This window comes from Lepus europaeus, chromosome 12, assembly GCF_033115175.1.
Source record: "Lepus europaeus isolate LE1 chromosome 12, mLepTim1.pri, whole genome shotgun sequence".
Lineage (NCBI taxonomy): Eukaryota > Metazoa > Chordata > Mammalia > Lagomorpha > Leporidae > Lepus > Lepus europaeus.
In genome coordinates this window covers 57,506,096-57,531,502 of record NC_084838.1, presented here as the reverse complement: position 1 = coordinate 57,531,502, position 25,407 = coordinate 57,506,096, and the positions used below count along the sequence as shown (strand labels likewise).

The window sequence follows — 25,407 nt, the reverse complement described above, 5'->3', positions numbered from 1 at the left end:
TTGTACCCTTAGTGATTTTATGTTTCAGATGGTATAGGAGGGTTGTTTGTAGATTTCTAGATGGTATGGAGGACATAATGTCTAACTTTTAGTGTATTCCATTTGGTTCATGTAGCTTTTGCTGGTTTGTTTCAATAAGTGATCAGTTTCTCAAGTGGGAAGCATTTAGTTAAAGTATGCTAAACAGTATCAGAAAGTATTCAATACTCTGAAATCTCACTAGGAAATAATAGCACAAAATAAATGGTACCAGTTAAGAAAGCAAAGCTCTTCATTATTGGCCAGGTGGACTTGTGGGGCCTGTATTCCTCATGTTGATTCTTATGCATCAAACAAAAGGAAGTTCTAGTCATGCTATTTGAAAACAAGGAGAGGGGAATCTTTGCCATATTCTAAGGAATGACTCAGTTGTTGTTTAGCTTACTATTTAATTCAGTTCCTTGATATATTTAGTTCCTTTGTGACTTAGAAAAATATATCAGAGAATAGTGTAGATGTCATTATGAACATTATTAACCATAAGAATCTAATTAGAATAAAAATGTTTGTATCAGCCAATCAGGCCTGTGTCATTAACTGCTGGCAGTGTTCACTGTGTTTGGTGAATGTTTGCCTCAGCAGCTCAAACATGATCTTTTGTATAGAAGAGAATTCTCTTTTTCTGTCACTGATGCATCCTCTCTCACCTCCCAGTAATCAATCAGTCTCTCTCTCTCTCTCTCTCTCTCTCTCTCTCTCTCTCTCTCTCTCTTCCTCCCTCTCTCTCTCTCTCTCTCTCTCTCTCTCTCTCTCTCTCTATCTCTGTCTCATGCACAGAGATTTCAAGCTTGAAAACCAAATACTTAAGGCCAGTGGACTGATGAATTGGTCTCAGGTGTCAGGGCTAGTTCTAACTTATTAATGGCCAGTGTGATTCCGTCTAGTATCCTATGTGCTTCAAGAATCAGACACAAGAGGCCACTGTCTTGTGAGAGGAAGATATCAGTGTGACAGACTAACAGACTGTTCAGTTACAAGGAAAATTTGATATTAGTAACCTATGAGATCCTTATTTCTAATTTTATGTAACTTAAACCTGAACATGCAGGTCAGATCACCTGCATTTGGAATTTTATTAGGAGCTACTAAACCAAATTTTATTTATCAACTCTTCCAATTTCTGTTTGGATAATAGTATAAATGCAGGTAAGGGAGCTGACAGGTCATGGTATACACTTTGGATTAGGCGGTATTGATGCCAGGCAAAGCCTGGATCGGTGAAGATTGCTTAAGGGCTCATGAGTGATAGTCAGTATCACTCAGAGCACAGGATAAATGAGAGAGCTGATGTCAAAGATCAAGAGTTTATGCATTGAATTCACGCTAAGACATTTTAAATTTAATGGCTCTACAGGCAGAGATGGCCAGCACCATGGACAGCTCCCAAAACCATGGTTGCCCCTGCAAAGCCTGGGGGTTGGCTTTCAGGTACTTGTTTCACCTCTTCCTAGTTAAATGTGTCTACTATAGCCAGGTAATTTAATGTATGGAACCCTCAGTTTTCTCATCTACAACATAGTAATATCTGTTCTACATAGTTCTCAGTATACCCTATTGAATGATAATTTGCAAGTGAAAGTATGTCAGTGATAAAAGTTGAAGATGTTAATATTGTTTTGTTTTATCAGCATTTCACTATACAGTGTTGGCCTTTATCTACCTAAGATTATATTATGTTAAGGAAAGTTGCCAGCCGCTTCTTAATTATGAAAGGACACTTAAATGGATGGGAGGATACAGGCTACTCAAAGTAGATGCATGCTTTATTAATAAGAGAAGGGAGTGTTTTAGTTCATTTTGTGTTGTAACAGATTGCCTAATGCTGGTTAATGTGTAAATAAAATAGTTTACTTGGTGCACATTGCTGGTGACTGTAAAGTACAAACCATATGGCGTTGTAGAGAGGCCTCCTGGCTGCATCATAACATGGGAAGTGGCATGCATCCCTTGGCAGGAGCCTGCAGGAGGGCGATGATATTGTGGTGAGAAGGTGGCAAGAGAGACCAGGATGGCTCCTTTGTAACTATCTGCTCTTGTGGGAGGTGATCTACTACTTTGAGACCAGCAGTAAATACTTCACTAGTGTAGCCATGACCCCTGTCACCTCCTCTTTTCCCACCACTTATAGGTCCCACCACTCTTTAATGCTGTTATATTGGGGATAAAGCTACAAAATGAGTTTTGGGAAGGACAGATCATATCCAAACCATAGCAGGGAACCAGGATTTGTTGCCTGCCTTGTAAATTCTTTTCCCCTGTAATTTTCGAAATGGCTCTTTGTACCTGGCTAAGAGTACAGGAATCAATACATGCCATGCTCTTCCACTGTTACTCTGTTCCTTCTGTAATGACTGATAGGTTGCGATGGATGGCATTTGATATGGTGGGCCGGAGTGGTGATAGCAATCTGATTCTTGGCTTTCCTGGTGGCAGGAAACAAGAGTAAAGAACAGAGAGAAAGAGAGGGTTGGGAACACAGGTCAGGACCTAGCAAGGAAATATCAGCACTTCCATGGCCAGGAGAGAGCAAGGTCTCCAGGGCCCCTTTAGCGTGAAGTGCACCAAGCTGCTCAGGATGACACAGGTCATTGCAGAGATTGCTTTGAGTTCACCGTGGTGCTGATCCTCCATGAATATTTTCAGCCCAGCAGCTAGTGAGGGGAACTAAAATTATACATTGATATTGTGAGAGAATTCTAATGTGCTATGGGATATCTTAGGGTAAAGACTCTATCTATCTTAGCAGTTAGGGCATTTTAAGGAAATGAAAGTCTTGTCTCAGTAACACTTAGCATTCCTGTCATTGATGAAACCAAAGCATTTTTGTGTGATCCCTTCATCTTAGGTTTCAGTGCTTGTGTTTGAGTCTCCACTTTTGTCCTGATTATTGCTTCCTGCTAATGCAGATCCTGGGAGGCAGTGGTGAAGGCCAAAGTAGTTGAGTTACTGTCACCAATGTGGGAGACCTGATTAATTTCCTGGCTCCTGACTTCAGCTCTTTCCCCAGCCCAGCCCCAAGCATTGTAGGTATTTGGGGAATGAATCAGTGGATCAATGGATGGAGCTCTGCTTGTCTGTCTCTCTCTGTATCCCTGCCTATTATAAATAACTATTTTTTTTTCAAAAAAGAATGGAAGCATCCATGCATTTTCATTAGACTTAATTTGAATCTTTCAAAATGAAATAGGATCTCTAATTTTTTATGAACATTAATTTTACATGTGAAAAATGATAATTGAGAATACTTTTTAAAGTTTGTGGATAATTTAATTTAAAGATGTTTATTTTTAGGGCAAAAGTTTTTGAAAGCCACACATAGTTTTTTTTTAAGATTTATTTATTTGAAAGTCAGAATTACACAGAGAGAGAAGGAGAGGCAGAGAGAGAGAGGTCTTCCATCCGTTGGTTCACTCCCCAGTTGGCTGCAATGGCCAGAGCTGAGCTGATCCAAAGCCAGGAGCCAGGAGCTTCTTTTGGGTCTCCGACGTGGGTGAAGAAACCCAAAGACTTGGGACATCTTCTACTGCTTTCTCAGGCCATAGCAGAGAGCTGGATCGAAAGTGGAGCAGTCAAGACTCAAACCGGCACCCATATGGGATGCTGGCACTGCAGGAGGCAGCTTTGCCCACAACACTAAAGCACCGGCCCCCATACCTAGTTTTTTTTTTTTTTTTTTTAAGTACACATTTTCTGTGTACTTTATGAAGACCCTCTCATATATGTTAATTGGTAAATACAAAATGCATGGTCATGGAATTGATTGGGTAGCAAAGAACTGCCCTAAAGACCTTTCCATTTGGTGTGTCACACATCTGCAGGGAACTTTGTAAGACCCAAATCGTTTCAGCTAAAGATCATCTTGGCTGCTTTTTTTCCTTAGCAAGTTTGACAGATGCTTGTGATTATCTGTTCAATAACCCATTGAGGAATAAATAGGTTGATGAAGTAGCAATTTTCTAGCTAGGTAGCATTTTAGATCCATTATCAAAGGGAAATGATTATTGTGTGATGTTATTGTCCTTTAGAACTTTCAAAAGGAAAATCTTGGTGATTGGGTAGTTATAAAATGATTTATATAATAGAAAAAGCACTGAGGATGAAATTATATTGGATTATTGTATCAATACTCCCCAGGTACATGGCCTTTGGTAAGTTGTTTAGCTCTTCTGAGCCACAATTTTCTCCTTTGAAAATGAGACCCTCTGTCTATGTCAGAGAATGAATATGAAATTACATTAGATGATTGTGAAAATGCTTAGAACCTTTATTAGGCCTTTTTAAAAGAAGCTATAATAATTCTGCCTTTGTGGTTATTTTCTGCAGAAAGTGAGTGAGAAGGTTGGAGGAGCTGAAGGAACCAAGCTAGATGATGACTTCAAAGAGATGGAGAGGGTGAGTCCTCACTGCTTCGAACTTCACTGTGATGTAACACTGCACTGTAAGAAGAAAACAGGGAGGGAGGGGGCCTGGAAATTCCCCACTGGCATTTGGGAATATGTTTTGTTACTTTAAAAAGTAGTCTCCATTTATACACACACACACACACACATAATATGCAGATATAATATGCATCTTTTTGTAAAAAAGCTATATAGATAGATCTTAAAATAGCAAATGGAAAGTGTCCTATCTTTCCTTTTTGCTATTGTGAAAATGAAGACTCCGGGTGAATTGCCATTATGCATTTTTCCTGGGGCTTTTAACTCAGTTCTCCAAAGAAGGGAAGCCTAGAGCTCTTTGACTTGAAGTAAGGTGGAAAGAAAGAGGAGAAGTTAGACAATGATGTCCTGAATGTTTTCTGGAGAGTTGGAGTCACTGTCTGGCTTTGGAGGGCATGCTGACAGGACAATGCCAACCAGAGCAAAAGCTGTTGAGAAAAGAATGCCATCTTGGAGCCTAACTCTAGCCCAAACTCCTCTTTTACCACTTGTTGCTGAAGTCCATTTATTTCATGGGATTGGCGCTTGGCGTGGTAGGCTAAGACTCTACCTGTGGCACCACCATCCCATATAATCATCGTGTCCTGGCTGTTCCTCTTCCAATCCACCTCTCTGCTGTTGCCTGGGAAAGCCGTGGAAGATGGACCAAGTGTTTAGGCCCCTGAATTCATATGACCCGGAAGAAGCTCCTGGCTTCAGATTGGCTCAGCTCCAGCCATTGCAGCCATATGGGGAGTGAACCAGAGGATGGAGGGTCTTTGTGTCTTCCTCTCTCTGTCTCTAACTCTACCTCTCAAACAAATAAATAAAATATTTCTTAAAACCAGTCCATTTATTTCTTAGAGACTGACTTTTTAAAATGTAAAATAATTATATTAATACTTGGGAGATTTTTTTTATCAGGGCTTACAAATAATGTAAATCATTTAATATTCAGCTATGAAGAGTGCAGATTTTTAACAAGAGTGGAAGTGATAAACAAAATATCTTGTTTGATTTCTCTTGAGACATAAGCCATTTCTCTTTTGCTATTCTTTCACTTTGAGGCTGTAGGCTTATGATGAAGAATGTGCACTGAGCTGTGCAGAAAAATATCTTAGGTGTCAAATTGCTGGTGGGTAATGGATTTGGAGTTGAAATCCTACACTTGAATAGAAGGGGCTGTTGTGAACCTAGAAAACATATTTAAGCATTAATAAGAGTGTTGCTTTTTATATGTAATTATTCAATGCAATTTCTTCTTTATAGTTTGATTTTGGTACCACCAGAAATTTTTTAGGGGCCTCATATTTTTGCTTGGTCCATAGCCATTCCTATGGGCTGCCTCCTTTTTGCTATGTTAGTGTGAAAAGCCAAACAAAGAAAATTCCTAGATGTTTTCTGCCTTGTTTAAAATTTGTTTCTTCTACTGAGTTTGTTGATGAATAAATATTTACTTTGTGCCTTCTATGAGTGAGGCATGTAGGATTCAAGCAAGGCTCCTGAGTATGTGAAGTTCCTGGTCTAATGGGAATGACAGAACTAACCAAGAATGATGCCTGGAGGCCTGGAGCAAAGAGAGATTAACACCCCTCTCCCCTGTTCCTCCCCCCCCCCCCCCATACACCAGCACCACCATCAGGGTCACCAGGGAAGACCTTCCTGGTATTTAAGTGCAGATGTGGAGGAAGAATAACAGCAGAACATGGTTGGTTTCTGTTCCAGGAAACAGCATGCAAGCAGGCTACAGAAAATATTTGAGCCCCTGAGAAAAAGATGAGTTGCCAGGAAGCAGGGGTCTTGTGAAACGAGACTGCGTAACATTGATCAAGGTGGTCACTGGTTAAGTTCTTGATGTTAGCCTTGCTGAGATTCTCAGTCCTGAGGAGATTGGATACTGGAGCCCTGAGTCCCAGCCAGAAATCTTAGGAGCCAGCCTATTACAACCTAATGCCTGACAGCCACTTGCCCCAGCCGGACTGAAATGTATGTTGGTCCTTAACTTCTCATCTCTGAATGTTTCTGAGTGCCACCTGATCTTCAGCCAAAACTGGTATCCACTGATCATGATTGTGAAAGTAATATTTGGCCCATCTATCTTCTATAGTGTTGGCATCTGAGTCTCCAGACTTGGCGCTGACAACCACAGTCCTCATGATACTGCAGCTCCTCACTCCTCATTACGAGCAGCCCCATGGGGCTGTTCATTTGTACCAGCTTCTGTCTATGCCCAGGCCACCTTGGTCCTCGCTCATCCTTTGAGGTCACCTGTCCCTTCCCCTTGTCCTCAAGGGTATTTATCGTGTGCTGTGCAGCCATTGCCATGTCAGTGATGATAGGTTAGGCAGGTATTAGGAATTTGAAACTGAGTACGAGGAGTCAGAATTTTCAACTTGCTTTTAATGTCCATGGGTTTTAAAGCAGTAAGCTAGGAAGCTTACTGTCTAAGCAAAGACAAACTATGTTTCTTAAATCAGATTTTAAAAGTAGGAATTTCATAGAACATAGCATTTATCAGTGAGCAGCTAATTAGAACTTTGGAGACCCATTTCACTATAAAATCCATGTTAATCTCATTTTGCAGAATGATTGAAATAAAAGAGGATCTTGCATCTACTCTACTCTGAGGAAATGGCCACAAACATCCCCCTGAGCCTTAAGCTAGAGCTTATTTTTCCTGTTTTGTAAAAACAGTTTCCCACAGTTGAACTCTGATTGTTTGAAGAACATATTCATGGTTCTGTATTTGGGTTTATATCTACGTAAATTGAGAGATTTCAGTGCAATGTGGAAATTGTTTTATTCCATGCATCTTTTCTTTTATCTGTGTCTCTACTGCAAATTTTATTCTCTCCACCTGTGCTAAATTTTCATGAATGGTCAGAGATTTCTGTGGTGTTTCAAAACCACTTTCTGTGGAGAATTGCAAATACTTTCTTTCCTGTTAATTTGTTGATATTTGTGTTCAGTTTCCTAATCCTGTAGAATAATCACCTTCATAGTTGCCTTTCTGTTCATCTGGTGTTTAGTGAAGACAGATCTTTTTTCAGCTGGAGTCTCATGGATGCAAGTAGACAACAAAATGAAATAGTGTAGTGTTTTTCTTTAAGCAAGAGACTGAAAGAGAGTGGTAGTTTCCTCTGGGGATTCTGAGTCTGCCACTCTCCTGCTGAGCGACAGGAAAATCGTGCCTGCCTCCCAGCCCTCAGAGCCCACCTCTCTCAAAGCAGATTTGGTAGAATTCTGTGGCTGTATGGTCCCTGGAGGAACCCTGCCCATGATGACATCTCTCCTTAAGTGCCTTGCATGGAATGTTTTTTATTTTATTTGTTTGTTTGTTTGTTTCAAGAGGCAGAAACACAGAGAGAGCTCCCATCTACTAGCTCATTCCCAAAATACCCTCAACAGCCAACAGTGAGGCTGGTCAGAGCTGGGAGCGGCAAACTCAGTCCAGGTCTCCCATGTAGCTGGTTGGGATCCGGCTATCTGAGCCATCATTGCGGCCTCCCAGGGTGTGCATTATTAGGAAACTCTTGTCAAGAGATGGAGCTGGGAATTGATCTCAGGTATTGTGATGTGGCACGTGGACACCCTAACATGTATCTTAACTGCTGGACTAAATGCCACTGCTGGTTTTAGTTTTAGATGCTGTTGCCTGGCTTAAGGGCTTCATTAAACATGGGCTAAATATCTTACAGACGGTGCAGACACTGGGTGAATGTGTTATTTTAAAAGTAAGGTTTGTTTGCTTTTTTTTTTTTAATTAAGAAGAAGTTCTGGAATTTAAGGGATATCTGGTTTCCTTTGGAATTTTTTTCAGTTCGTGAAATGATTGTGTATAAACACACACACACACACACAGAAACTGTATATTTTTCTGGTGTGTGTATAGTGATTATTCATTCATTCACTTGGAAAACCTGTAAATGCTTCCAGTTCCAGGCTCTGTGCTGGTATCGGGAATGCATGGTTGATTAAGTCCCAGTACCTGGACCATGGGGCTTCTGGAAGTCCCAGTTCCTGCCTCCAAGGAGCCTGTGTTTTTGATGGAAAAACAGGCACATAAGTGAACTTAGAGGAAATGGTGCTTGGTGCCCTGGGGAGGATTCTTGCAGAGTACCTGGAAGAGATGCCTAACTCAGGCTGGGCAGATCTTCAGTGAAGCCTCCTAGAGGAGAAAGTGCCTGAACTGAATCCTGAGATCTCTCCTCCCTGCGTTTCTGGATAATCTGGAATTCAAGTCAAGGAGGCCAAAAAGGGTCCTGAGAAATCTGTCTGTGTGTATAAGAAGGGGTCTTAGTTTCTAGAAGAAAGGGTCCATGGAAACATGCATATAGGCTTTTTAATGAAAACAGAATTATTCTCAAGGAACAGCATACAGTTTTAAGAAAAGTAAGATGTTGAGAGGACAGAATGATGTTCCACGTGAAAGTGAGAGAGAACATCGCTGGCACAGTGAGGTGTGGGAAAGCGTCCATGGTGTTGTTATTGTCATGTGCCTGATTAGTCATTGGTGGACAGGATTCATCCTTCTATCCAACCCCAAGTGTTTGATCCAGAATTAATAGTAGAAACCACGGAGAGAGAGATTGCAGCTCAGTATAAGAAGGAACATTAGGCTGTCAGAGTTGTGTGTGTGTGTGTGTGTGTTTAAACATCAGGAATAATTGAATTCTCTGTCAGTGCTCACGTTCAGGTGGAGGCTAAATGTCTCGAAGTCTGCTAGTTGTCTCATTTCCTGGCACGTACTTTGTTACTAATGATGTTGCTTTTTAGTGATGTCACTCCTTCCTGGGTTCCAGTGATCTCTCCCTGGGGAGAAAAGTACATTTTCAGCCTGCATGCTCAGAGTAACACACATACAGAGTGTGCCCAGGGATGTCTGCTATGTCCATGGATGTCTTCTTCATGGTGTGGTGGTGCAGGAGATGTGGGTCACTGTGCTGAGACCCTTACCTGCTGGGTAGAGCAGTTAGAAGAGCCAGAGTCCCAGACAAGATGAGCTTTAAAGGTATCTTTCTGCTTGGCTTCAGATGCTGTGAAGCCACACTTTCTCTTAGTTACATGCTTATTGTGTATTTCCTCAAATGGGCAGTGGCCGGAGCTGAGCCAGATTGAAGTCAGGAGCCAGGAGGTTCTTCCGGGTCTCCCATGTGGGCCCAGCCCCTTGGGCCATCTTCAGCTGCTTTCCAAGGCACATTAACAGCTGGATCAGAACTGGAGCATCCAGGAATCAAACTGGCACCCATATGGGATGCTGGCGCTGCAGGCAGTGGCTTAACCCACTGTGCCACAGCTCCAGCACTCAGGTGTGCATTGTTAGTAGTTATATTTACTTAACTTCTGTGGTAGAAAGATTAAGAATTATCAAGGAGTTTAGACATATGATATTTCAGAACATTTTTGTCATGTAACTACTAGGAGTTACTCGAGATCCAAGTAAACAGTTCATTAATGTACCATTGACTACTCAGTCTGTAAACTGTGTTCCCTTTGTGGTGTCTAATGTGTTCTTGAACTTATTCTGTTTTCCCATGACAGCATATTTACAGGAGGTACATAGTGCAGTATCAGATAGAAAGAAATACACTGTTCAGCCCTGTCGCTACTGCACAAAGCGTGCCATGTAGCTTACATGCTCTTCCACCTAAGTTCAGGAAACACTGACTTAGACCTTCACTAGTTCAGATGCCTCTGGGACACTCACTCCGTTTCTGGTCTGTTCACTGCCTTGGGATTCTCTAGTACATTTTCTCTGGAGAATGAGACAATTGGTAACCCAGAAAGTATCATCCGTGGATTCGGCCTGGCATACCTTGCAAGACTAACACCTTAGCACAGGGATGGGCACACTTTTTGGTCAGTATTTTAGGCTTTTAATGATTGAGGGCCTCTGAAGTTTTTGTTTCAACTTCTTGCCCATGCTGTTGAATCAAAAAAGCAACCACTAACATTGCTTAAATGAATGAATCTGGCTGTATTCCAATTAAACTTACCTAAGGAAAATGAGTTTCATATAATTTGTATGTGCTATGAAACAGTAAAATTTTTGTGGACATTTTCAAGCACTTACAAATGTAAAAGTAGGTAGTGGCCCAGAATTGGCCTATAGTTTGCCAACTTCTGACTTAGCATGAAGGGAAAAATGTTACAAGTAAAGCTGGTTGAATAAGCTGTTTTTCTCCCTATACAAAGAGATACATTTGACCAAATTCCTCTGACTCTAAAGTATTGAGAGCTATTAAAATCTTGGTATTGAGAAAATTGAAGGAAAATGATGAGCATATGTGCTTAAATTTTTTCCTCAATACCAAGGCAGAGCAAATAGAGTTGGGCTTAGTGGTGAAGCGAGAGATCTTCCAACTGCTGATTCAGTCCCCTTATGGCCACACCAGCCAGGACTGGGCCAGGAACTTCATTTGGGTCTTCCACCTGTGTAGCAGGGACTTAAGCACTTCGGTCATCATCTGCTGCCTTCACAAACTGGATGGGAAGCAGGGCATCTAGGACAAGAGTCAGCTCTCTGATAAAAGATGCCAGCATCTCTTCTCGCAGCTTAACCTGCTGCATCACAACTCCAGCTCCTACAATTTTGCTTTCAGAAAAATTGTTAATTCTCATGGAAATGTTTATTTCCTAAACAATGGCTGTATTTATGTACAAGATGTGTTAGCCAACTTTTTCTTACTTTAACAAAAACACCAAGAGGATCCTCTTGGGAAGGAAAAGATATATTTTGTCTTGCAGATGAGAGATTCACAGTTCAAGGTTGGTGGCCCAGTCATAAGGGCATCTGACAGTTGCAGACCATGTGCAGAGGAACAACATATGTTAAGCCAAGTAGCAGGACACACAGTAAAATGCCTTTGAAGGGCAGACCCTTCCAGAGGCCATAATTAGATCGAGTCTTCACCTTTAATTTTTCCACCCTTAACATAGACTGCATGGTTTATCATGTGCATGAGCTTGTGGAACCATGTCCTATTCAATCATAACATCAGATAGTTCATGGAAGATTCATATTATTAACAAAAAGTGGGGGTAGTTTTTTTTTTAAGTTGCCAAAATATGGGGCGGGGTGGGGTGGGCGAAAGATAGCGGATTAGGAAGTGGCATGCTTTGCTGGGTTAGGGATAAACAGTGAAGAGAAAATGTATGAGGTGCATTCTCAGTGGAGAATTGGAAAGAAAACTGCCTGGGAAGCCCCACAGAAGGCGGTGAAACGAAGCTGTGTGGAGGGTGCAGACACTCGCAGAACAAGAGCCAGTGCAGGGGCAGAGAGTCAGAGTGGGAGGCAGTTTGGAGATGAAGGTGAAGCCAGATTGTAACAATGTGTGGTGATAGATCCAGAGGGAGAGCATGGTGTGGGTCTGGACTGGAGCTCCGGAGGCTGGTAGTCACTGGTGGTTGCCTGTGGACCCAGTAGAAGTTAAAGCGGATGTTTCATTCCCCCAGTCTCTCTAAAACAGAGCCCACTGTCTGGCTGAGAGAGGGTGGCTACCATTTTGGAGTAGGGCAGCAGCTATGGAAGCCTCTGGGCATGTGCATAGCAGTTGACCGAGATGGGAAACCTGATTGGCAATTGGCAGTGGTGAGCAGGCAGCAATGTTCGGCTAGTAGCTTTAGCTTTAGATTTAGCTTTAGCTTTAGTGTGTGTGTGTGTGTGTGATCCAGAGATTCTAGAGGAGGGAACAGTCTGTAGTCTCCACTGACTTTGAGCTTGGCTGGAAGGTGGCTGGATAGCTACATGGGATGGAGGTGCAACTGCACCCAAAGCCTCCCAGAGTCAAAACACCTAGGCAAAACTGTCTCGGGGAATATCCACCTCTCTGTTGATGGACAGACTGGCAGGGTGAAAAGAAACCTCTAGATCCAGTGACTGTGGGAGCCTTGTGTGCTGAGACCTTGGGGGAATCAGTGGTTACATGAGAAAGTGTAGGGTGAAGCTGGGTATTGAATTATACCACACCCAACTTGGGTGTTACCCTGGAAACTTGCCCTACCCTAGACATTGACTAGAGATCCCTGGCCACACCCATCACACACCTCTTGGTATTCACTTAAAGAGTAGACATTCCACTAAGCCACAGAAAACATAGCCCAAAGACAAAAGCCATCAGAAGGAAAAAAAACAAAATCTACTCCACAAATGCCTAATAATAAGTGCAGAAATTCAAGGACCAAGAATAAGGAAGACAGAATGTGAAGATGAAGAGATTGAGGAAATGCCAGAAATAGAATTCAAAAAATCAATCATAGGATTACTGAAAAGCAGTCAGAAGCAAATCCACAAACTAAAGGAAACCATATAAGATATGAATGAAATTTTTGCCATGAAATTGAGATTTTAAAGAGAAATCAAAATGAAATATTAGAAATGAAGAATTCAATACATTAAATAAAAAATGCAGTGAAAAGCCTACACAGCAGACTTGGTGAAGCAGAAGAAAGAATAACTTAACTAGAAGGCAAATCTTTGGAAATCTGAGAAAGAAAAAAAAAAGGCAAGAAGAAAATACAAAACTTAAAAACAGTGTTGGAGATCTATGGGACACTATCAAACAACACAACATGAGGATCTTAGGAGTTCCTCAAGGTGTGGAAATAGAGAATAGACTAGAAAGCCTACTTAGTGAAATAATTACAGAAAACTTTTCTAATTTGGAGAAAGAAAGGGACGTCCAAGTATAGGAAGCACATAGAACTCCTATTAGACATGACCAGAAAAGATGTTCACCATGACACATTGTAGTTAAACTTTCCACAGTGAACATTTTAGAATCTTTTCTTTATGTTTAACAAGAGAAATGCCAGAGGATGTGCAATCAGAATCACAGCAGACTTCTCATCAGAAACCTTACAGGCTAGAAGGGAATGGTGAGATATAGTCCAAGTCTTTAAAGTTGCTAAAAGGGCCAGCACTGTGGCGTAGTGGGTAAAGCCACTGCGTGCAATGCCAGCATCCCATGTTGGTGCTGGTTCGAGTCCCAATTGCGCCACTTCCTATCCAGTGCTCTGCTAGAGCCTGGGAAAGCAGTGGAAGATGGACCAAGTCTTTGGGCCCCTGCACCCATGTGGGAGACCTGGAAGAAGCTCCTGGCTCCGGATCAGCACAGCTCTAGCCATTGCAATCATTTGGGGAGTGAACTAGTCCATGAAAGACCTCTCTGCCTCTCCTTCCCTCTGTGTGTAACTTTGACTTTCAAATAAATAAATAAATCTTTAAAAAAAGGTTGCTAAAATAACCATTAATTCCATTTTTTCTCAACTTTTTTTGTACCCATGTATATTTTTAGTTTTTGTCTCCTCTAGACAGCTTTCTCTGAGGGTTCCCATCCCAACACCAAGCGAGGTTAGTTGAAGATGGATGCCCAGGAATGCACAGAGATAGAATTTGTAATTTAGGATGCATCAAAAATTTGTTTTCAAGTTATTAGAAAATTTGGGCATTGAGGAAATCAACAGCTATGTGTTGTAAGTTTAATCTTAAACTGTTCTCAAATTGGAATAACCTTTTGCCAGGTATAATAAATTATTTCAGTGGAAATCATCCTCATGTTAATTTTACCAGTCCTGTCAATAAGAGAATATGTACTTGGATACTTCCAGGTTAGGTATAGATAGACTTTTCCTAGGAAGTGCCCAACAAGAGGCATTAAGGATCCTCAGAGCACGACAGAGTATAGTTTAATAAGGAGCATCCTGGACATTATTACTGAGGACAAAGATGGAGAGAAATGGAGACATTGATCAGTCTCTCACTGGCATGTGACTTCAGAGTGACAAATGGTCTGGGACAATTCAAATTGTTCCTCTGGCACTCTTTCCTAGAAACCCTTTGATCTGTGACCTTAGTTCAAAACTCAGTTATCTGATTTCAGGGAGCTCATTTTCCTTTTCATATTCCTTAATCCCTGTAACACAGTCAGTGTGAGATCTGTGCCATCCTCTTGTCACACACAGACAATGGATTTTCACAGTGTTCTGTGCAAAACTCTAAATCCATTTCCCATGACTTGAGTGCATAGTGGTTGACTGACATTTTGATAATATAGGAGAATCTCCATTATCCACAGGAGATATATTCCATGACTCACCATGGATGTCTGAGACCATGGATAGCACCAAACTCCATATGTACTGTTTTATTCCTAAGCATAAATACCTACCTTAAATTTTTCTTTATAAATAGGCACAGTAAAAGATTAACAACAATAATAATTAAATGGAACCATTATAACAAGTGCTATAATAAAAATTATGTGAATATTATCTCTAGCAAAAATATCTTAATACACTATGCTCACCCATCCTCTTGTGATTATGTGAGATGACACAATACCTATCTGATGATTTGAAGGGAACTGAGTGATGTAGGCATTGTGACATGACATAATGACCTTTTAACAGTTGAGTTAGAATGAGCAGTAGGGGCAGGCATTGTTCTGCAGCGTGGGAAGCCTGTGTCCCACATCAGAGTGCCAGTTCAAGTCCCAGCTGCTCTACTTCCAGTCAAGCTTCCTGCTAAGGTAGTGCCTGGGAAGGTGGTGTGTGATGGCCCAAGTAATTGTGTCCCTGCCACCCGTGTTGGAGAATTGAATGCAATTCTGGGCCCTTAACTTTGATCTGGCCCAGCCCTGGATGTTGTGGCTGCTTGGAGAGTGAACCAGGATAGAAGATCTCAGTGTATCTTCCTCACCCTCTCGTCAGTCTTTCAAATAAATAAATGTTATTAAAAAAATAACAAAGTGAAACTGTGGAAAGCAAAACCAAAGATGAGGGAGGACTACTGTACTGTGAGAATCTCATGAGTGGCTCCACACGTTGTGCATTGTACAGCACCAGGAGGCCATTATCTAGTGCATATTCAAATCTAAATACCTCCAAGCTTTGAGTCAATCCACAGGATGTGATACAGCGTTCATGTGTAGGCAGGCACATCTGAAGGAACATGCTTTTTAGGGTAATTTTCAACCATGATAACCTCATAAAAATGTACTTTCCTCATTTATTCCAGTAATAACAAACATAAACAGATATGACTGATGGAAATTATTAAATATTGAAAACCAAACTGCAAGATAAAATCAGCTAAGTGTAGATTATAGAAGAGAAGGAAACTTATTCCATGCAAGGCTGATTTTATTTGCAGGTGTGGTAGGTTATGGAAAAATTTCTCGGATTAAGGGAGGAGCCTTTGCACTACAATAAGAAAGTAATTTTGAAACATTCTCTTTGACTTCTATGATACCTGAATTTCCACCACTAAAATTTATTTGTATGGTACATTATGTACACATACTATAGCACACATGTTGATAGGAAAGGGATTTCATTGGTGAAAACAGAGGGGACCTGACTGCCCAGAGCGCCTTCTACCACTTCTCCCTGTGGGGACAGGGGCCTGACGGATCATGGTGGACTGCCGAAAGCCAACACTGACCCTTTAGAATTTTTCCAGAATAGACTCTAGCCCCAAGATTTTTTTTTTAACCTTTATTTAATGAATATAAATTTCCAGTGTACAGCTTATGGATTACAATGGCTTCCCCCTCCCATAACTTCCCTCCTACCTGCAACCCTCCCCTCTCCCGCTCCCTCTCCCCTTCCATTTGCATGAAGATTCATTTTCAATTCTCTTTATATACAGAAGATCAATTTAGTATATAGATTTCAACAGTTTGCACCCACATAGAAACACAAAGTGAAACATACTGTTTGAGTACTAGTTATAGCATTAAATCACAATGTACAGCACATTAAGGACAGAGATCCCACATGAGGAGCAAGTGCACAGTGGCTCCTGTTGTTGACCCAACAAATTGACACTCTAGTTTATGGCGCCAGTAACCATCCTAGGCTGTCGTCATGAGTTGCCAAGGCTATGGAAGCCTTCCAAGTTTGCCGACTCTGCTCATATTTAGACAAGGTCATAAAAGACAGAGTGAGGATAGTAACCAGTGATCCTAAGAGTGGCATTTACCAGGTTTGAACAATTATACAGCATTAAGTGGGGAAGAGGACCATCAGTACACACAGGTTGGGAGTAGAGCCATTGGTGGTAGAGTAGAGGTTATGATTACAAAGGAATGAGGCCCAAGTGCACTAGACAGGGCCTAGAACAAAGGACAGAGTCATTATTAGAGGAGCTAAGAAAGGTGCTGTCTAAGCTACAAGTAATTTTTCTGATTGAGAGGCAAATAGAACCTGATAGAAGGGGCTTGATAATAATCTGGTGGGCTTTAGGCCTTGTAAATTCAGAGGCCCAGACCTATCTATCTCTTCACATGGGGTATATCCTAAGGGAGGTGTGAACCTCCTAGGGGAAGGCACTCTGTTGACTTTCATTACTTGGCTGGCCTGGGAGGAGAGCTGGCCAGGTAAAGGCAGGGGGGATCTCTAACAAGAAATTTACAGTTCTGCCTGCAATGTTGCTGACCCTACTTGACCATCCCCTCAGCTGCAGTGGTCACTTTGGAAGTTGGGCTGAGTGAAGGGCTTTTCAGCTTAGAGCCAATAAGATCTGTGGCTCTGACCTGGGCATCCTTCGACTCCAGGGCAGGTCCATTTCCAGTGATTCAACTCTTGGCAGAGCTGCCAGGGCTCTTCACAAGCTGACTTCTGCTGAAGCCCAGGCTTACCACATTGAAAGCCACTGCAGTGGACTGGCCTGTTGGGTCTCCTTGAGGGCAGATCACTGTACAGATCAGCCATTAATAGGCCTGCCACCCATTGCTTCTGATGCCGAGCTTTCTTTTCCTCCTGGTTTGTGTTAAAGCAGACCAGAGGATGCAAGTCAAGGGAGTGCCCGTATCCCATCTCTAATCTTCGGTGGCCTGAACTACAAGTCTATAGTCACAGGCATGTTCTGTAGTAGTTTTTCTAAGGTAGACAAGCTGCTAAAATCAATCAAAGATACATTTTAATTTGTGGGACCTGAATCTGTGTATCATATGTTTTAGACTTGTTGGTAGAAAGAAACTAAAAACATTTTAGATGGTTGTGCTTAAGTTTACTGGCTAAACAAACTACACCATGTTAGATATTTAAGAGGTGTTTTCAAATACATGATTCTTAAAATTTATAGAAGGCATTGGACCTTCTGGTAAATGTTTTCTTAAGTTGTTATCTAATGGTTGAAACGGTTTGCTAAGTATTCATGTGATATTGCTATTGTCAGCAAGCGATCTAGGACTTGCTCCCTCATTTCTCTATTCTAAGCCCAACTTGTTCTTTCATTTCTCTATTCTCTTCAAGGTAGGAAACTAATTCTATTATGAAGGAATCTGTAGGATGCACAATTTAATCTTTAGACCTTATAAAAGAGATGGCTAACATTTTTCTGCAATAGCATAGCCAAAATAAGAACTTAAATAATAATCTCATAGCTAGATTCACTTCGCCATCAGCCAAGTATACAGTAAGTAGAAAAAACCTCCCTTTCAGACCAAAGGGATAGAAAGTTTTAAAGTGAGAATATAATTTTCCTCATGGGCATTGTCTACCTTAGAAAAACTACCAAGCTTTTAGAATTAACTGAACATTCAGTGGCTAACTGGAAGAGTTGGCTTGAGATCTTCATATCCTTAGGATGTTCTCAGAAGTTACATAAAAATGTTACCTCTCTTGACTAAACAGAGTTGATGTGGCATGATTTTTTTTTCTTCAGGGCAGTGAATCCTGCCACCATGCCCGGTCCCCTCTGGATGCCTCTGGAGCAAAAATCTGAGTCATTGTCTACATCTCATTGTTGCCAGAGGAGGGTGAAGTAAATTTTAAAACAAATTTTAGAAAGTTACCAGCTTCTTTGTCATTCAATAACTAGACTTTGCAGCTCGTGATAGAACACTGCACAGTACAAGGTCATTACCCCTCTGGCAGCTCCCTGAGACGCTCACCTCGCAGGAGCTGTCATTACTCTCTTGTGTCACTGATGACATAGACTCAAGAGAAAACTGAGGGCCCAAAGCTGATGACTTCCATCACTTAGAATGTTTTTTTTTTTTTTTCATTTCAGAAAGTGGATGTCACCAGCAGAGCCGTGATGGAGATAATGACTAAAACAATTGAATATCTTCAACCTAACCCAGGTAAGGAGTTGTCTGATATGTTCAGAATGCCCTCAGAATAACTTGTAGTTTGATGGACATTTTAGGTTTGGGCCGTTTCTGCTTCTTCAGTTCACTTTTCTGGAGGTTCATTTTGTCTGGAGAGGGGCTGTGATGTTTTATCTGACTGGTGTATTTATCAAGCACCATGTATGGACAACTTGGGTGACACTTCAGGGTAGCTATACATTGTTACCACTTATCCTTTAATTTGCAAGAGATAGTTAAGAAATAAAGTTGAGATAGCTTTAAGATAAGGAATAATAATTCACAAAAGAAGTGCAAAAGTAGGAAGCTGAATATTTTGTAAAGTAAAGAGGGTTTCTGGCCATCTAGTGCCACTGAAGTCTCTGGAGGAGGATTGTTCTTGACTGTGATTGTTCTGGGAGCATATCACAGATGAACACTTGTTCCTGCTAACTCTATGCTCTAAGAGAAATGAGTTGAAATAGAGATAATGGAACTGTGCCTTTTAAAGAGAACCAGATAGAATTTGGGCAGAGCAGCCTACGTCATAGACCTTGTTACTCTTCCTGTATATCAGTTACAACCTGCAGAGTGAAGGAACTTGAAGCCAGCCCCAGGGTGTGTTATTTAAGTGAGATTCATGCGTATTTGGAAAAGTGCATACTCTTGAAACTGGTTTCTTTGATGGTTCTGGGGAAAACAGTCCAGGCAACTGCTTCTGCTCCGGCAGGTTTGGATACTGAGCATTTAGTGGGCAAGAGACAAGCAAAGGCAGAGTGTGGGATAAAAGAAAGCAGGCAAGTACAATAATAATGCTGGCTAGCTGACTCTCTGCTGCCCCCTGCTGTTGGCTGTTTCTTTCATTCAATCTTTATGACAGCAGAGCTGTCATAACAAATTATGGAGGAATAACATCCTGTATCCCTCCCCCCTTCTTAAAACACATCAGAGAAAAGATTATATGAGGGAAGAAAATATGGTAAGCTGTCAAAATAGGAATTTGACAGATAAATTATCAGATAAATTATCAAATGGTTAGCAAATTAGGTAAAGAACAGTAGAAATCAAGTTTCTAAGTTTTACCCAGAGCCTTCTTCATAACCTGTATATTCCACAGGGGTAAACAGATCTCTAGGAGGCCCATTTATCTCTTAGTTTTAAGCTAACTATAATTGAAGGTCAAATTTTGAAACAACTACATACCTACCTTGCTAACCGTAGAAGTCCTTGTGTAAGGGCAAGGGATTTTCATCTGTGTTTGTGCGGGTCCTTGATGTGCCCTGTGATTTGCAGGGGCTCACACATGAATTGTGCTGTTACCTCGTTCTTGTCAGCTAAGAAAAGCATAGGGGAACAGGAGGTTAAATATAGTATGTTTTGAACACAAATGCATTTTCAGTATAAAGCAAGTTGTATACACTGTGTCATTTTAAAAATAAATTTATTCTTAATATAAAAATGAAACACAGTTGAAAACTTCAGAGTATACAAAATAGTCTAAAAATCCTTTGTAACCCAGATTCTCAGTGGGCACCTGTCAGTTTTTATGAGCATGATGTAATTGTGCTGTGTCGTAAGTGGAGGGGGGTTGAGCATTGTGTTCCCCCAAACTCAGATCCACCTGGAACCTTAGAATGTGAAGTTTGGATAGGTGATCCCTATAGGTGTATTTAGTTAAGGATCTGGTTGTACACTCATCCTGTGAAATCGGACAAGACCCCCTAAAATTTACCTGAAGTGTGGCCCCTTAAAGTTCCCTAGAAATGCTATCCAGGGTGCCACATGTGCTACCGGAATTTGGGGTGCCTTACGAGTTCACCACGGGTTTATTACTAAATCCCTGATATTAATAAGCCCAAGAGGGTTCTTGCCTAATATTTAGAGAAGAATTCTAAATACTGGCACAGATAAATGAGGCAGCATGGTACGTTTTAAGCTTTTATTTAGTGAGAAAGATGCATGGGAGAGTGAGAACTTTATTTAAGAGAGAGAGGTAAATAGGGGTTCATACTGAGCACCAGGAACCAGCTGCGTGGATGAGCATCTAGGCCGGGAAGCCTAGAGCACATGGCCCAAAGGCCATGCGCCCTGGAGGCACTGGGCTACAGCAAGCCACCTTCCTAGCAAGAGGCCAGGGAAAAAGAGCCGGCCGGGCACACTGTGCCCTAGGCTTTTAACCCACTCCAAAGGGGAGTGGTTAATTAACCTGATTGGCTGGTGGGCACCCCGGTGTGGCCAGGTAGGGGAATGAGGCCACACAGGGGCGTGGCAAAAGCATCAGGTAGGAGCATGAGGTCACACAGGGGTGTGGTCTTCCAGTTCACAAATCTGATCAGTTTTAACCTGTATGCCTGCCTACTTCACCTGGACTTGAGGTGGGCCCTTCCTCTAGTGACAGGTATCCTTGCTGGAAGAGGAGAAGACACAGAGGCTTACAGGAGAGACTGTGGGAAGATGAGCGGGGGTCAGTGCTGTGTTGTCACAAGCGAGGAATGCCGGGAGCCACCCCGTGCTACAAGAGCCAAGGAAACCTTCTCCCACAGACCCTCCAGGAGCCGCGAACCCTGCTGCTAACTTCAATTTCTTTCCTGAGCTGCGAGAGAAGAATTCAGTTCTCGAAGCCAATTAGTTTGTGAACTTGAAATGGCAGCCCTAGAAAACGAGCAGGCTAGCCTCATGTGCTGCAGCACAAAACAAGGGCTGGGGAATTTAAGAAACAGTCCCAGTCACACACCTGGCAGGGACAGAAGCCAGGACTGGAACCCAGGTCTGACTGCCTCCCAAGGCTGCACACTTTCCACGCATGATGCTGCCCCTGAGAAGGATGGGTACAGAAGGCCCTTCATTTTTAGAATGGACACGATATTCAGGAAGGAAACAAACTGTAGATTGAGACTTAATTTTTATTTTAATAACAGTTATTGAAGGAGGATGTACTTTGGGGACATTTGAGTTTTTAGAAGTGTGTTTTTAACAAAAAGCTGAATGTTTTCACTGTTCTCAAACATAATGGTTTTTTTTATTTTTTTATTTTTTTATTTTTGACAGGCAGAGTGGACAGTGAGAGAGAGAGACAGAGAGAAAGGTCTTCCTTTTGCCGTTGGTTCACCCTCCAATGGCCGCCGCGGTAGGCGCGCTGCGGACGGCGCACCGCGCTGATCCGATGGCGGGAGCCAGGTGCTTCTCCTGGTCTCCCATGGGGTGCAGCGCCCAAGGACTTGGGCCATCCTCCACTGCACTCCCGGGCCACAGCAGAGAGCTGGCCTGGAAGAGGGGTAACCGGGACAGGATCGGTGCCCCGACCGGGACTAGAACCCGGTGTGCCGGTGCCGCAAGGCGGAGGATTAGCCTATTGAGCCGCGGCGCCGGCCTCTCAAACATAATGGTTTTATGACTCTTTGAGAACTGAGTGGACATTTGCCATCAAGGAGAACAATGAAGGCCATTACCAGGCAAACCCAGTTTTGTTTCAGAAAAACAGTCACGTGGGGCGGACAGTGTGACGCATGATTAAGCCTCCATTTGGTATGCCCACATCCATATCACAGTGCTGGTCTAGTTCTGGCTACTCTGCTTCCAGTGCTTCTTCCTGTTAATGCAGGGAGAAGCAGCAGATGGTGGTTCTTGCCACCACCCACGTGGGAGGCCTGGGTGGAGTTCCAGGCTCCTGGCTTCAGCTTGGCCCAGCTTCAGCTGATGCAGGCATTTGGGAGTGAACCAGCAGAAGGAACAGAAGGAAGATATTTCTCTCTCTTTCATATTTATATATATATATATATATATATATATATCACTCTGCCTTTCAAATAAACAAATCTTTAGAAAAGAAAAGCAAAGCAGTCACATATGGGCAGGACATATGCATATAGAAATTAAGTGCCACTCAAAAGAATCCAGAAAAATATAAAATTTCATAAAATCACTCCAGAATCTAGAGAATCTATATTTAATTACTTATGATGGTTATAATTTATACTCTTCTTGACTTTATTGAAGAGCAGACACCAGCATGGAGCTCTTGGAAATGGTTCGTCAACTGTACTGGATGTTTTAGGACTCGTGTCTTTGAGAAAGGGGGCACAGAAGTCTGGGCATACCCAGAGCACTGAGCACTCAGACACAGAAAGCAGGAAGAATGTTCTCCAACTTGTGAGGTTTGCTGATACTATAAAATATTATTTATTTACTCATTTATATTTATTTGAAAGAGAAGTATGAGAAATCTTGTATCTGCTGGTTTACTCTCCAAATGCCGGTAACGGCCAAAGCTGGGCTAAGCTGAAGCCAGGAGCCCGTAACGTTACCTGGGTCTCCTATGTGGGTGACAGGAATCCATATACTTGGGCTATCACTGCTCCCTCGCAGGGTGTGTATTAGCAGGAACCTGGAATCAGGAGCAGAGCCACGACTCCAGTACAAGCATTTCCATATGAGATGTAAGCGTTCCAAGGGACTTCCTAACCACTGTTCCAAATACCTGCTCCTGCCAATACTGCTAAATACTCAGCCTCTCAGGGCCCAGGAGCTGGGTCAGCTAGTATGGATAACTGGACGCTAGTTCTCAATTAGCAAGATCTAGGTGGGTCAGGATAGGGGACAGGCCAGTAGAATCAATGAATATTTATATTTTGAGACTACCTTGTGTCAGATTATTACAGTAGGATTCTTCCTAGCCTTTGGATTTTGTGGTCATAGAACTTACTTACCTTTATATTCTTAAAATTACTCAGTTCCTGTTAAAATGATGACCAAAGAAATTTTGATTAATTTTCAAGAATCCATGAGTATCCTCTGATCCACCTCCAGAATGGTATTTTTAAAAGGCAAATCTGATTGTACTGTTAGGCTGCATAAGTCCCTTTGATGGCTTTGCAGGCTTTTACTAAGTTGTAAATTTTCAGCATGGCCTTAGGATCCTCCAGCTTGCCAGTCTAGCAGTCTTTTTTCAGGTCAAATGTGCAGGTCACTAGATGACTACATAGATGCCCTCCAATATTCCTTTCTTGATCCTAGCTGCCTAGAAATTGTGTAACCTGTTTTGGTTTTTTTTTCCCCCTCTGCAAGGACAGGACTACACTTGCCTTTTCAGTTCTGTACCCCCAGCCCCCAGCTCAGTAAATGGGCATTTTGGATGTCTGAATAAATGAGTTATGAAGTATAGTTGATACTGGCTAATGTAGTAAAACTACTCTGTCAAAAAGGAGAGGAGGAAAAAGGGCTTCCTTTTCCCTTAACCATCAGGTTCACGCATGTAACCCATACTTATCAGAGGTGTTTGTGTTCATGAAAAGACCAGTTGTAGAAGATCTTAGGGAAATAAGACCAAGACCAAGCCCCTGTCCCCTGGGACTGCCCATGTGTGTGTTGCTCTGAGTGGCCCAGAGGGCCTCACAGCCATTTCCTTCTGGAAATTCCAGCTCACTGATGAGGTGAGGAAGGGAGTTGTAGGGTCACAGACCTGAAGATCTGCCCTAGGAATCCAGACGTTTGAGAACAGGAGACAGAGAGCTATACAGTCTCTCAGCTTGAACTGACTGTGACATTTTTTGATAGACTTCCAAGCTACATAGACAGGAAATAAAAGGGTACTTCAGAATTTTTGTGGAAAATGGAATATGTTTATTTAGGCACAAAAATTTTTTGAAATCTCTGTATATAAGTTGTCTTCAGGAAATTCATGGAAGATGCATATTCTGAAAAAAATTATGCATGGATATCAATGTTCTTGAACCAAAATGATATCTTTTAATTTCAGATTCCAGGAACTTTTTGAAGTACACTGGTAATTTGAATACTACACTGTGCATGAATTCCACTCAGCTTGCTTTAAACTCCTATCCTCAGGGTATCTAATAGCAAAGACCATTAGAGAAGTTATAAATCAGTTTTCTTATTTACTGATGCCTTGTAGGGAAGAAAAAGACAATAAATCACGATTGTCAGTTGAAATATGATGCAAACCACAGAGGTAATTTTGAATTTTCTAAGCACTATATTAAGGCAAAAAGGGGTGAAATTGGTATTAATAATATAGATTATTTAACTCAGTATATCAAGTTATTAATCAGCATTAAAGTTTTGCAGTCTTTATTTTTCTCATACTAAGTCTTCACAGCCCATATCAGTTGGACCAGCCATGTTTCAAGTGCTTACCAGTCCCATATGGCCAGCAGTTCTCATAATGAACAACATGGCCCTGGGGAGTTTGCCATTCACGTTATTTATGACAGTTTGATGTATGCTTAATGTTTAACTCCTTGATATATCTATATATTAAGATATATCTAAGATATATCCAGATATAGATATAGATATATGGAGAGAGAGAGAGTGCCCATGCACACAGGTTTTTTTTTTTTTTTATTCAACAGAGATGGATTCTTGATTTTACGACCAATATAGATTTAAGTTTGATTTCTAAAATAATCTCCTGAAAATACATTTCATGACAGTATAGGGGAGATTTTTCTGAAATAGAATAATAGACAAGACCAAATTGGGTTATGGATCCATTCCAGCTTTTGCATCTTTGTTATGACAGAGACCTTTACTACGTGTACTGAGAAGGTATGCTGACCCTGATGTCCTAATAGAGTGCAAATCACCAAGCTGCTTCTATCAAAAGCACTTTGAACATGGAAAATACAGTGCACAGTAGAGGTCTGGTTCCCTACAGAAATGCTTTTCTCTTGAATGCATACATGATCTATCTTTCTCCAGCATCACAGTCATTAGATGTCTATTTAGAATTTTTTAACAATAATTTCAAATCTCATTTGTAGAATATTGCCTGTGGAAATAAAAGTTGACTATTTTAGTTTTAAAATGTCTGATTTGTCCCTAGGATGCCAGTACTTCAAAGTTATACTTCTTTC

The 25,407-nt window shown here is 41.6% G+C and overlaps 1 protein-coding gene across 7 annotated transcripts in view; it reads left to right on the top strand.

The window, feature by feature from the left end:
• LOC133771829 (endophilin-A1) overlaps window positions 1–25,407 on the top strand; it is a 717,118-nt gene that overhangs the window by 656,432 nt on the left and 35,279 nt on the right. For all 7 annotated transcript variants that reach the window (XM_062208166.1, XM_062208164.1, XM_062208168.1 and 4 more), the window contains 2 exons: window positions 4,363–4,431; window positions 18,475–18,547. In XM_062208166.1, the coding sequence (XP_062064150.1) occupies window positions 4,363–4,431; window positions 18,475–18,547 (142 nt within the window). The remainder of the gene's footprint in view (window positions 1–4,362; window positions 4,432–18,474; window positions 18,548–25,407) is intronic.